General features: G+C 38.2%; 1 protein-coding gene across 16 annotated transcripts in view; it reads right to left on the reverse strand.

Moving 5' to 3' along the window:
• Positions 1–14,374, reverse strand: part of DST (dystonin) — a 307,062-nt gene that overhangs the window by 19,477 nt on the left and 273,211 nt on the right. For all 16 annotated transcript variants that reach the window (XM_069805989.1, XM_069805986.1, XM_069806003.1 and 13 more), the window contains 7 exons: positions 13,297–13,452; positions 12,859–13,065; positions 11,052–11,171; positions 6,576–6,745; positions 5,906–6,065; positions 4,273–4,467; positions 2,918–3,046 (listed from right to left, as the gene is read on the reverse strand). In XM_069805989.1, coding sequence (XP_069662090.1) covers positions 2,918–3,046; positions 4,273–4,467; positions 5,906–6,065; positions 6,576–6,745; positions 11,052–11,171; positions 12,859–13,065; positions 13,297–13,452 — 1,137 coding nt within the window. The remainder of the gene's footprint in view (positions 1–2,917; positions 3,047–4,272; positions 4,468–5,905; positions 6,066–6,575; positions 6,746–11,051; positions 11,172–12,858; positions 13,066–13,296; positions 13,453–14,374) is intronic.

Genomic DNA, 14,374 nt, shown 5'->3' on the forward strand with positions numbered 1-14,374 from the left:
ATCCAAGCTCATAGCCATTGATATTCCTAGGGAGTCTGGCAAAGGAAAGGGTGGCAAGACCAGAATTTGGCGGGGGGACGGGACGGGACAGACAACACAACAAAAAAACTGAAGGACTTTTCCCATCCTTTATATAGTTTACATTTCTTTTTTTTTTAAATTATTATTATTGCTACTACAATGGTTTTACTATTCTGCCTATTTTGTTAAGTCTAAATGTTGTGTAAGTCTGTGTGTCTTTGTGAGCACCCTTAACTAGAACTGCCAACATCTCTCAGTGCCTAGTGGAATTGTTACATTTTAACATCTTTAATTGGGCTACAAAATGGAACCATGTCTCTGGAAGTTTAACTCTTCCTCTCTCCATCTACAAAGGGCTATTTTGGATTCCAGAAATTATGTATCAGCCAAGTCAGATCTTAGAAAATTCAAAATCACCTAAACACCATAAAAACAGATTCTACAACAACTCATAACGACATTATCCTGTGCCTTTACAAATTAAATATGAAGCTATTACAAAATAAAAGTGTGGAAAAAAAATAATCTCTTCTACCTTGTTCTAAAAGCCTGGAATAGGTAGGCTGTATATCTAAAGATATTCATCACTAACTGATTTTGACTTAAGCTTAAATTAATGTCGGAGTTTAAGACCCAATCACAATAGCAGTCCTTCTCTCATAAAAATGTGTGAGTTCTTACAGTATTTCAGTTCAAAATAGTTTTGGAAAAGTTGAGGTGGGTTGTAGTGAGAGACTACCAAAATAAGCCAGGACCAGGAGGAAAACAGGCAACAACAAGATTGTTTTTCTCTGCACAACTGTAGTAGAATATATCAAAAATCTAAATCTATGACATACTACATACAGTGTATTAAGCTTTCCCTCAGTAAAGGATACTAATTGTATTGAACTCTGTGGCAGTCCAGTGATATAGAGACATTTACAAAAGAGTAGATGGGATGCTTCTCATTAGCTAATGCAGTGCATTAACCCACTATACCTCTCAGTCCCTAGCGAGGATGGTGAGTGACAGAAACCTCTCTGCCTGAGATCGTAGAATTCATTAAATCACGTGCAGTATTCAAGAAAAAAAAATAAATAATCAGTAATGGGCATAACGATGGACAGTTTGGATAAAATATCGTCCTGAAGAAACCTTTCAACAAGTAGCTGGATAGAAATGCATTAAACTATTTTACAAGAATCACAGTGATAAAAGGAAGATACATTTCATATTTACGTGAATAATGTCAGTTGTATTTTTTTGATATTAATACTGCAGTATTATTTTTAAACACCATGTCTGTATGATAATATATTACATTTTTTCCTTATTTTCTTTTTTTTCTTCTTGAAAGCTAGTGTTACAAGCTTAAGAGAAGAGACCACTCATTCAAGGAAGATTTTGCTGCATGTGCTTATTGGTAAAGCAGCAGTGCCACAATCTTTCTTAGCTTGACGATTTTTGTATTTCTGTTATTTGGCCTTTAAGAAGAAAATGTGGTTGGGAGAACATTTTCTAAAGTCTACTAAAAAAATTTTAAGTACAGTATGGCCACATCTAACACTCAGGTTGGTTGTGTTGTGCTAGTGATTATTCTTCCCCAGCTGGACAGGGTTTCTCAGAGACAGACTTTGTTTTGGTTTGAGGTTCCAAGTTATGCTTCAGCTTTGTCAGCACAATTTTGAGCTTTGTACAGAAATATTTTGTTAATCAATCTACATTGCAGAGGGAGAAATTTAAGATTTTTTTTTTCCCTAATGATTTCAGTGGACCTAAGATTTCATTCAGACAGTTCTTTCCTCTGTATTCAGAAAAAACCAAAAAATTAAGTAAAAGGGAACCGACGAACACCTGTGGAGGAAAGGCAGCTAAAAGACCAATTTCATTCCATCGAAGACAGCAAGTTGCTACGGCCAACATGAGTCAACATACACTGATGCATACATACATTTGCCAGCTAAAGAATAGCACCCAGTTTCCAGGGCCCTAAATTAAATCTGAAAACTTCAGAACAGTGAAGTTTGAGTACCTTGAAAACTCCCTAGTTAAGAACCATTAGATAGTTCATACCCTGCACGCACTCCTCTGCATAATAATATTCCCAAACTCAATTTAAACAGGATGCTTTTCCACTCCCCATTTCATAAGTTTTGTTATAACTTTCTTCAGAGCAATGATGAACAAATCCATTACTCTTATAATTTGTTCTATAACATTGTGGGCAATTTCATTTTTACACTATGTACTTGGTACTGTTACTACTGCACTTACAAGAAGAGTTTGCATGGGCTTAAACGTGCGTGTTTGTAGCCTCCTGTTTCGAGAGTGAAAATAGGACCTTTATGCTCCTTAGCCATCTTCCCATTTCGTTACTGCAAAGTTAAGTTTGATGGCCTACAATCTAGTATCTGCAGTACCTATGGCACTGCAATATTTCAGTACCTAATGCATGTGAAGCATGACAGCACGCTGTTTCACCATGACAAAAGGTTAATGGATGATAACATCATTCTGCTGACATTTACAAATGACCTTCAAAGAAAAGTATATGCTGTTTTGCTCAATAGTGCTAAGACTATTTTACTACTTTTGCTACTGTAGCAGTCTATTATAATTGTCAGGCAGCATATATTCCACAGAGGGGTTTGCATGTGTCTCTAAATGTTTACAGCAACTTTCTAAAGGTCCATTATTTTCTTAGTAAACCAAGATGACTCTAACAAGAGCCCAGCATCAGTATGGGCACAAATCTGTCAACTCCATTGAATTTCTAGCTTCTCTACAGAAACAGTTGCAAAAGCAAACATTGGATGCTGGATATGACTATATGGGACAGACTGCTTCCTTTCCTTTATTCTACCCTCTAACAGGCTTATTAGAATGAAGAGAACCCTCTTCATTTTCTTCTTACCCTGTGCTGGTCTATCAATGTACGTAAGGCCTCTTCATCATCTGGAAGGACCCCGTGGAAACGAAGAGCCTGCTCTGCCTCTGCCAGCCACTCCAAAAGGACATGGACAACAGAGTGGAATTCTTCTGCCTGTTAAAATGCAAAAAGTAGTCATGGTCACTCATGAGGGGATCTGACAGACACACTGCAGCTTACATAAGGAGACTGAGCCCACATCTGGAGTCATTAATCATCAGTACTGGCACATCAACTTTCCATTAAAAAGTCAATGATACACAGTAGTACATTTTCTTAACCGTAAAAATATCTCATGCTTCTCCCCAAAATTATAGGAAGCCTAAAAGCCTGTTCATGCTCTTAGCCATCTGATTTACAGTGTATTTGCAGCTCAGTTGAGAATGTCATGCCTTTATGCTGACAAATTACATGGGAGGTGCTTTCATGGACCAGCTGGAGAGATGAGAGCTGTATTTTCTGCATAGCTTAAAACACCAGTTAAGCAAAATTAATTGACAGCCCACTGGTGGCTGACCCTTTTACGTCTGGAGAAAACAAGAAAGTTCCACCTTTGGGCACAGACATATTCAGACACAATTAGTGTTTGAGGCAGCTCAGGATTGTGCCTGCTGAGAGACTGGAGAACTGCACAAACACAGTACCCTGGGAAAAGTAGGGCAAGAATTATGTACACTGTGGATACATCGCTATTGCAGGAGCCCCATCCTAGCATCAGCCCAAGCTACTATGTCTTCACAGAGCTTTACATCTATATTATCTCAGGTTTGGAAACAACACATATGGACCTATTTGTTTGGGTACCAGCCGATACTGACACACATACACTGTTCTAGCTCCTGAGTTCTAGCTCCCGAGTTCACTCTGCAGAAGAAAAGGGGTTGCACTATGTACTTCGCTATGCACTGTAATTGTGCCAATGTAAGCAAGTTTTCAGTACACAAATTTACTTCTTTCCAATAAGGCACGAAGGGCATAAACATGATTGCAATCTCCAGCTTCCTGTGAAAGGGGCATACTTCTTCATTACCCTTCATGCTTGACTGTAACTTCAGTGATTTCCTTAGATGGTAAGGTCTTTGAAACATTTGCTTTGCATTTGTGGTATAGACTAATAGTAACGGCACTAGTAAATGCTAAGAGGCATTATTTATGTGCTGTGGTAAAGGGACAGAGACAAGGTAAGCAATGCGTGAGCAAGAAAATAAGTACTTTCAAATGGAACTAAATTAAGTTGAATGACATGAAGTGAAAATGAAATTAAATTTTTGGCAACTAGACTGCAAGGTATTTTCACTGCTTCTCATAAAGGAGATGTAGTATCAGTAATACTCCTCTACCTGCCGAAGAGCCTGTTCCAGTCGTGTTTGCTTGGATACTGACAGGGCACAAACTGTCTCCCAGCGAGTGCTTAGCTCCTGCATTTGGACTTTGACCCAAGAAGAGTCATCACGGCTGCCTTCTATCAGCTCCCTTGCAGAGCGCTTCAGAGCCTGGACACTGCTTGTTCTTTTTCCCAACTCCTTCTGGAAAACCTAGGCACCACCAAATACATTTGAAATCTTTAACTCATTAAGGCATAATTATGTAAAGAATAACAAAAAAGTACTGGGTGTAAGAAGAAATCAAAATACAGATTCAGTTCAGTCAAGAGTAATTCCATCTAAGTGATGCAAAACACAAAAGTTCTGCTTATGAGATTCCATATGAAGATATTTACACTCTACCTTATCCTAATAAAACTGGAATATGGTAGGAAAATGTCAGGCAGATCCTGAGAACCCATCCTGATGCAATGCATGGGAAATCTAGTCTCCTTATCACACTGGCTTTACACTCTTTATCAAAGCAATTGATCTGACACGCTGATTAATGCACAAGATTGCCTCGGCAGGAAAAGATCAGATAAAATGCTAACAATCAAGGAGAATGTTTGAAGTTGTAAAAACAGAAATAAAGCCCCATCTGAAGGTCTGACTGCAAGGCTGTAGATCTCACCACTTATTCATGTATTTATGTGAAAGCATGTTCACATTTGCAGATGGAACAAGCCCCAGGTACATAAAGGAAGCTCTTAAAAAAAAGATATGACGATTACAGTATACCATGCCACTGAGTATGACTTGCTTGTGATATACAATGAGATTTCAGAAGCAATTCCAGCATATTTCAGGCTACTTTTTATAGACAACCCATGTTTCCAAATAATTATTTTCATGAGGGACAAAATCTCCTCCTCACTGAACAGTCTTTGCATACTGGAAGTCACTGGTGGATGAACAGAGGCACCTTCACCTCGTAAACCTCCCAGGCTCCAGAGCTCTGACTGCATGTAGCATTGGCCATACCAGTAACTTCAACAGCTGTTTCTTCTGACATACTGAACTGCGAAACTGGGGTTCAGAGGCAAAGTCCTACATCTCCTACTTGCTTCCATCTCCAAAACCATTTCGGTAACAAAATACTGCAGCTTGTCAGTGTAGGCTTCCTGGTCCATATTCTAGCTGTGTACTCCCATGCATAACTTAAGCATTGCAGCTACTTTTCTCCATTAATATACAGCAGCCCTGCAGGTTTGAAAGGCTGCTGTAGTCATGATGAGTGCATTGGACATTTGGTTAGCAGATGTGCTAAATAAAAAGCCATGTCTCCCCCAAAGATTTCCAGTAAAATAATTTTTGCCACCTCTTGTCCATACACACATATTCATAAATGCACACTTGTGATTTTTGACATGATATTCATACACAGGATAGCAGCATTAAACAAAATTTATCTCAATACCAACTGGTGTCAATGAGTCCTTAACAGTCATTGTCTTCCACGTATGTTTTACAGCATTTTCCACTGTTGATGACATAAAACTATTTCATGTTTCTAAAAATTACAGAATAGCCAAATAAAGATAGCATTAAAATGCTACAGTTATGAGCAGTCTAGTAATTTTTAAAAAAAGAGTATTTTTGGAATTACCTTGTGATTGTCAATCAGATTCATCACTAAATCAATGTCTCCATGTACCGGCTGATCTTCTGCTAGCTGAGGTTCAATTTTGTATAACCAGTCAATGAGAGCTTGCAGAGCATCGGTAAATTGCCCCGAAAATAACAGGGCTTCCTCCAGTTTATTTTGTCTGGGGGAAAAGAAAAACAAACAAACAAAAAAAAAACAGAAACAAAAAAAAAACAGAAACAAAAAAAAAACAGAAACAAAAAAAAAAACAGAAACAAAAAAAAAACAGAAACAAAAAAAAAACAGAAACAAAAAAAAAACAGAAACAAAAAAAAACCAGAAACAAAAAAAAAACAGAAACAAAAACCGAACACACACACACACACACACACAGAGAAAAAAAATAAATCACTAACACATTTTAAGAAAATATTTTCAGCATAAAATGATAACAGCTAAGAGCTTTAAATCAGTGCTTCCCTTTTTAATTAGTTGGGGACCCCCCCCTCGCCCGCCCCAGTCCTCTTCCGTACCATCAGGAAAGTATGCATTTCTAGTATTTTACTGCTTTGGCACTCTTAATTATCAAACAAGCTAGCCACTCTGGTTTTACTTTTACACAACAGAAGCCAAAAGAAGTCTCCTAAGCCTTTTTCTTATCTGCTGAATAATTAGATTGGTTTCCATTTACCTTTCCACTGATTTTCCACAAATTGTATCCCACTTATCCCTTAGCTCACTCAGCATATCATCAAGTTTCAAATTGTCATCAGCTAAAGTGGTTTTCTCTTTCAAGGAGCGTCCAGTCCTGTTTGTGGTATCATACACAGAATGTTTGGCACCAAGAGATTTCTGGAATTCCTATATATGTGGAAGAAAAAGAAAACACCCTTATAGCATTAACTGCTTACAGGCCACAGTTAATTAATCTTTGACATATTATTTGCAATGGAAGTTGTAGATGTTGCTGCAAGAAAATTTTAAATTTACTGCAAAATTTCTAGTCTTCCAGTGCCACAGTACACCTGAAATTATATGGGGCTTGATACTTGCAGAGCCTCTGCGTTTTGTCCCTCTCCAGGAATGTAGCTCTATGCCTACTGGAAAAACTTCCGGAAGATCCCTCCTTCAGTGACAGCAATGATTCCTGTCCTACCATAATATCCTTATTTTTCAGCAAGGGGCTACCTGGTGGTCAGAAGAATGTGAAAGAACTGCTACTTTGGGAGCCATGAACTGAGCAGTCTTCACACTACATTTTTACATACTAAGATTTCAAGCCAGTGTAGAGCATCCCAAGGGCTACAAAGGTAATTGTTTTAGCTCAGCATAGTCAGGCTGGGAAACCTCCAACCACAAGCATTTAACCCTCCTAAGATTGAAGCATACTATAACTGGGAAGAATTGTATGCCAAAAGTATACAGATCCAGGCACAAGAAGCAGCCAGGTGACATGCCAGTAACACAGTTTGGGCTGGAAGTCATGATCACAAGCAGGTTTCTGTGATCCAGGGACTTTGGAAGATGACAGTGACACAGCAGTTGCATCTGCCTGCCAACTCTGACAGCTCCTTCTGCACAGAGCCCCTGGAAGCTTTTCACAGGCACAGAGAAGCACACAGAAACACAGCTCATCTGATACTGCAGAGGAGTTAACCGACTGACAGAGTAAATAATTAAAGAAACACTGCCAAAACACAAACCCAGCCCTACACAGCAGCTTTTAAAATGTAGCAATGCTCAAAGTGTTTTATTTCACACCTTCATGAACTGCTAGAAGGAAATCAGTTAATAAAAAACATAAAATAAATCACAAGTTTGCTTTTGGAAACTCCTATATACAGAATCAAATATATATTATGGGGTTATTTTTGTCACAAAAAATACTAGGCCAAAAGAGTTTTTGTTTAGCGTTTGCTGAAACAGATTTTTCATCTCGTTCTCAGAGCAATGTTCAGTATCATCAAATCCAGCAAGGAAATTATTACCACTTACAACTTATAGTAATTCCTCAGGGTGCATAAAGATTGCAAGGATTCCTCATGGTCACTGTTGGCACATGCATGGCTGTTCCACTCCAACTGGCAAGCTGTTCCCAGCTGGCCTGCACCAACCTGTACCACGGTACCTCACAACTCTTCCACCAACTTTCCCATGTGTCCACCTAGTCATCTGCTCTTTTTAGATGTGAAAGTGTGTCAGGGAAAGCTCAACTGGAATGGAGGTGTCTTAAGTAGGAGGTAGGCTTTGAGTTATGCCATGTAGACAGTATGACAACTTTACCTAGGGTGATTCAAGGTTCCTTTTTTAAAACTTGCTTAGTATTTTGCACTGTACTGTCCTTACTTTAGGGTTATTTCAGGATCCAGAAGGAACTGAGGATCAAAATTCATTATCCAAAAAAAAAAAAAAAAAAAAAAAAGGAGAATTTGTTTTGTAATTCAGCATTTCCTTACTGCTTACTGTCCTTTCATTTTCCTCATATAAAACAAGGAAACACACTCACTTTAAGAAAGAATACAAACACCATTGTCAAGCTAGAACTACAATAAAAATAAAAAGAATTTTCAAAATGAAAATAAACGTTTTTTCATAAAAGTTCCTTCCATACAAACAATATGTCTGTGCTCCTTTTCTTTGATAGGGTTTATTAATTACTTACCAGTACATGCACAGTGTTACTTGATTTGCACAAGGCAACACAATGAAATTGCTGCCACAGAAGGATCACACAGGAAAAATCGATTTAAAGGTGAACGAAGGCTTGCAGTCAATTAATTCTTTGAGCGACTACAAACATGACACTAAATCTACTTTCATTTGATTTCACAGAGGTGTAACAGAGAGTAGATTTTGGTTTAAGCTGCCAGCAGCAGACAGGCAAGATGAACGAAATCTCAGTAATTAACTACCTACCTTCCATCTAAGGAAGATGGGAACATACAGATAAAATTAGCCAGGTTCATAAAAGTGTACTGCAAGGAACAGGCAGCATTAGCACAAGAATGGATTGGGTGACCTAGTAAGGGTTTTTCCATTCCCGACTTCTAAAAATGAGAAAAAATTTCTGATAAACAGACCATGAATAACCCCCAAAAGTCCCTGGCAACGCACTAGGTACGAGTGAGAGAGAAAACATATTATCTTGGCTTTTCTCTTTCAGGGCCTTCTTTTTTTGGCAGTAACAACTGGCAAAGAGTGAGTCCAAATTATTGCTTACAGAACACACAGAGCACATATTCAGTTCAGTTAACTAAATGGAGCTAGGAAACCTTCAAGGCTGGACAGAAAAGACAAAGACAGACACAGGGGGTACATGTGGGAGTGGAAGGAAAAGACTCAAAATACAAGGAAGGACACTGCAGTGTTGGGAGGTATGACAGCTCATTAAAAAACAATTGAGTTGATTTCTTGGGGCGCTTGTTTGAAGTTTCAAGTCACAAAGTTCACAGAACTCCCTTTCTCACACACATTCATCTTCTTCCTCCAAACCACCAGTTTCAACCCTAATGTCCCTGTGCCACATTCCATCCCATTCCTTAATGGGAAATGAGATTCAAGCAACTTAAGTAGCTATTCTCTGCAGGCATTTTATACAAAAAGAAGCTGGAGAAAAGATATCTGAGAGAAGTGATAAGTCTGCCAATCCACGTGAGGAAGTTTGGGCTCATAAAATGTACTGCTGTAGGTATAAAGAACAAGTGGGATTATCAAGTTTAACATTTCAGAAGAGGGGAGGAGAATAAAGGTAGAGAGTCAAACCTCAGGACCTTAAAGGACCTCAAAGCACAGTCACATACTTGTGAGCAGTTTGAACTTTATAAAGAAGAGAGGAGTAGAAGGATTAAAAGATTGATAGGTCAGAGAAGGCAAGAAAGACTATCTTAACAGAAAGATTCCCCCCCCCCCAAGATCCCCCCCCAACTTCCCATCACTGACTTCAAATTCTGGCAACAGCAGCAATCTCAGAACAAACTGAAATTGCAGACTTAGCATAACAGCATGTTAATGTAGGTTTTATCTAAAAGTTTTAACAGCAAACATAGGTAAAACTGTTTTTGCTTGACCAACAGCCAACTTCCCCATATTAAAGGGGAGTATTTTCCTGGTTGACAAATAATACTTAAATCATCATGTAAACTGAGAGATGACAAAAATATAAAGCAGACAGATGCAGTAACCCATCATTAGTATACATGGCAAAACTTGTCAGAGGTAAAAGCAATCATCAGAAGCGACACTGACAGGGAAAAAATTAGATATGCAAACCCTATCGTGCAGAATGAAAAAATAAGATTAAATGGAGAACAATAAAACTGACATGAAAAGTAGAAGTCAACATATGCCAAAATGTAGAAAAGTGAATGATCTTTCTATACTCTGATGAAACTGCTCCAAGTTAAATCTTGGGACACAGTCTGCCTCTGAAGATTCTACCACTCAGCCACTTGATCCTCCATAATGTATTATTCTAGGCTCTTTACAAAAGTAAAAATTAAGCGGAAACTTCTTCTGTCCTTCCTTTTGCTCTGTGTCTGATGGAACTACAGAGCTTTTACATTATCATTATTTGTTTGAAAAGCCAGGTCAATCAGGGAGACTTACATTTTCACCTACAGTAGCTGGGTGTGTGGAAAGCTGGTCCTAGAATTTTGAATCCCATGAAGAAAACAACCTTTGCTAGTAATGGTGTGATTGTACTTTCTAGAGGATTTCATTAATATTTCCACTTGACACAAAAAGCAACTGCCAATCAAAATACAAGATTAGTTTTCAGTTTTGAGATCATCCTGTAGTATTAAGAAGAAAATCCCAACCCAAATAACTGGATGCTAAATTTGTGGCTTAAGGATTGAAAAAAGCCTGTAATAAAACCTCTTCAGAGATTCCTATTCTGAGATAGCATTACTTTGTTTTTTAAAGTTTCCATGGTGCTGTATTATTATGTCTTTCCTCTTCATAGTTAACAATTCCCCCACAGATCAGGTACTGTGAAAAGTTTTTTTTCACTCCCCACCTGTAACACACGACCATTTAATTAGATGTTAATAAGCATTCCACTGTAGTGAGGCCACAAGTCTACTTCCTCTGCTGACTGAACAGTACAAAGCTGACAGAGTTTCCTACATTTCACTGGGCACTTTGCATTTCATCACTCATAACTCACCTTATGCTGTGCAAGCTGCATCTTTATTTTGTCAGGGTCATTTGCAATTTCAAGATCTGAGTCCAAAGATTTCTCTGACTCTTCCAGCCATTCCATAAGTTTGTGCCAGGCTTCATGGAACTGCAGAAAAGCAAGATTTGCATGGACTTTAAAATTCACTGGTTCATAAAGTAGTCTGAAAACATTAAACCCCAACCAATTCTCTACAGGCCAAACGAGCACTCTGCAGACTTTGGAAAGATTTCCTGCGCTTTTTCTCCCTGGTCTCTCAAACAGGACTAGCCCAATCATGTGCCCACTGGACTTAGTCTCCCTTCTCCTAAGTGAATTAGCAAACTTTTATGTGCATGATCTGCATACGCAGTATGACAGAGACATATTGGTAACTTCTGTTGATGCGTTGGTCATTTAGATTCCTATGTTTTTAGTAATGAATAGTAAATACAGCAAGAATGGGGCTTAGCTATTGCCTATATGGGACAACAGCAGTAAACCACTGTGGAAAATTCCTGTCTGGATGACTGCTGAAGATCTTTCCTGAGATGCTCATAAATGCTCTCATTATATCAAATAGTATCTTGACGGGCAAGGAACAGATTCTGAATCTTCCTTCCTGTCTCAACAAGAGAGTGCTTCAGGGAAGGAAGCAGGGAAAGACCAAAGATTCAACCAGCTTTCACAAAGTGGCATCCCTTTGGGATTATATTTTCTAAGCTGGTCATTTCTCTCTTTGCCTCTCTTTTGAAAATTCTTCTTGCCTGGGCTGCCTACACATGAAAGCACAAGCAACTAGTTCAGAAACCTCTCAAGGCTCCTGGAACCTGTTTGTCCAGGGCTGTGGATCAGGCCTTGACAGTAGTACCCTTCAGTACTCCTTCCCCACTCTACACAGATAGTTGTCGTCCCAAATTAATAACTTATTGTATTCAGCTCTGTAAATGGATATGGAGATGAAATCCATCTCATTGCAGAACTGCTGTGTACGTGAATGTACAAGAAAAACTGCTGGAAAATAACATTTATTTGGCTTATGGGCTAATTTATTCCTCAGAGAAGTTCTTACTCTTATGAGCTGAGTGGCAGTAGCAGCGAACATGGGAATGTGGTTTGGCTGTGAACATGACCAGATCTCGAATGGTCATGTTCACTTGAATAAAAAGAAGCTAGAACTTCCTACTGATGTTTAAACATGTTACATTCCTTTCACACATTTTGCATCTTATCATTTATGTTCCTCAGTGAGGGGAACATGAATCTAAGGGAAAAAAAAAAAAGAATACTCCCTGGTAAGGAAAGCTGTGTGAAAAAACTTCCCAGGTTTTTTAAGGAAATAGAGATATCTTACCACACAGAAGATATTGGACTAGTAACTAACATAAGAGATTGAGGAAGTGATGAGTATTATTCAGGGCACAATGTAAAGCCATGAAGAAAATACTAAGGATTACTCCCACAGATTAATGAAAGGGGTTCATCACATTCTTTAAAATACAAGGGGTTGATTGTGAAACTTCTTTCTGAGGACAGATGGCACTAATATACATCTGGAAGCCATACTGTAACTTTCTTCTTTCAGATTATGCAGTATTGCAGACAGAAGTCACTGCTTGGGTTGAAAATGATGCTTTCACCTCACAAATGAAGTGCTTTATGATTGAATCACAGAAATTGCTCCACTAACTCAACAGTGTCTGTTACACTAAACCCAGACTTACTTGAAAGTGGTTTAAAGCACCATATTCTTCAAGAGTCTGGATGCAATTACAAGTAAGTTCAAAGAGTTCTACAACAGCTGTTGTCCGATTACCTGTTTGGCTCTTTTCCTTGCATCATCCAAAGCTCTTCCCCTTTCAACTAAGCGTTGAACTACTTTTTCCCATCGACTCTGTACACTAATCAGCAAATTCTTAATAAGGACAACATCCTGTTTCTGGCTGAAATATTTCAAATGGGTTCCAGTTTTGTCCAGCTCTATGATCTGATCTCGATGAGAATTCACTTCTGTGGCAAAAACCTTAGAAAAAAGGGAGAAAATTACTCTAAATACTGCGTTGCTCAAGCACTGGGTAAACACTGAAAAAAACCAGTCTGATAAAGAATGATGTAGCGAGAAAGACTATAAAATGCAATTTTAAAACAAATTAAATGTTTCTCTGAGTGTCAGCATTACAGGGTTCATTTGGACATTGTTAAAGTATCTCCAGAGAGTGGGAGAAAAACATTACACATCTGTTTCTTTACATACCTTGTGTTCATCAATTTGAAACAAGACAGTGTCCAAGATAAGACTTGGCCGAGAAGCTGCAGTTAGAGTTTGCTCAGCCTGAGTAAGCCAATTGATGAAATCTTGAAGTGAGTTGTGGAACTCCATTGCTAAATTGAGGGCTTCTTCCAGTTTGGTCTGTAAAGATAGGTAATGCTTTAATAGCAGCTGATACTGTGCAGGGGCTTCAGCCAAGTAAACCATTTTAGTTCAGCATTTTGGAGTAAAGCATTTTAGTTTAGCATTTTAAAACATTTTTCCACCTCAAAGTTTCTGAGTTTTAAAATAACGGCCTACATTTGAGCATATTAAAGGAGATGGATAGAAGAGTAACAGTAAAATTATGTATAGTAGATGAGTAGAAAATAGAGCACCTAGTATCAAGATAAAATTTTCCACATTACAACATTACATTTTCTACTACTTAATCCTCATGGGACACATGGATTCATCAATTTTGATACAAAACCAGTAAAATCTCAGAAATCTAAGGTGGCAGTGCACTTGGAAGAGCCCTAAAGAGGTCATCTAATTTATTCTCTTGCACTAAACAAAGAACCAGTTTGCCTAGACCACTTCTTTTTAATAAAGCCTAACTGTCATTTAAGTTGCCTGAACCAAGACTAATTTTGGATACAGAATTTTTGTTGATCATGAGATAGCAGTCAGAGATTTTCAAACAATTGTACTGTTGGCCTAGCTGAGTACTCCAGCCTTACAGCTTCCTGCAAGAAGGTGCTCATATTGGGTATTAATTAGTTTGACATTCTTAAATTACAGTCACCTTAAGAGACACCAGCATTCTTACTTTAAAATATAACTAAGTTGTGAGTTAAATATTTGTGCTTTATACACATTAGGGCTGTACAGGGAGTTCCTCTGTTTGTAATTATTGATACTCTTCATTTTTGATTAAGGTAGAATAAATGGACTACACTTCGTGAAGGAATGAAAGCTAAATGAAATTAATAATAAGAAAATGTATGTTGCATGTCAGTGAAATCATGCTATTGATCTACGTTAGAACAGAAGGTAGTCACTTGAAGTAAGTGGCACAAGG

Source organism: Haliaeetus albicilla, chromosome 18 (genome assembly GCF_947461875.1).
Source record: "Haliaeetus albicilla chromosome 18, bHalAlb1.1, whole genome shotgun sequence".
Taxonomy (NCBI): Eukaryota; Metazoa; Chordata; class Aves; order Accipitriformes; family Accipitridae; genus Haliaeetus; species Haliaeetus albicilla.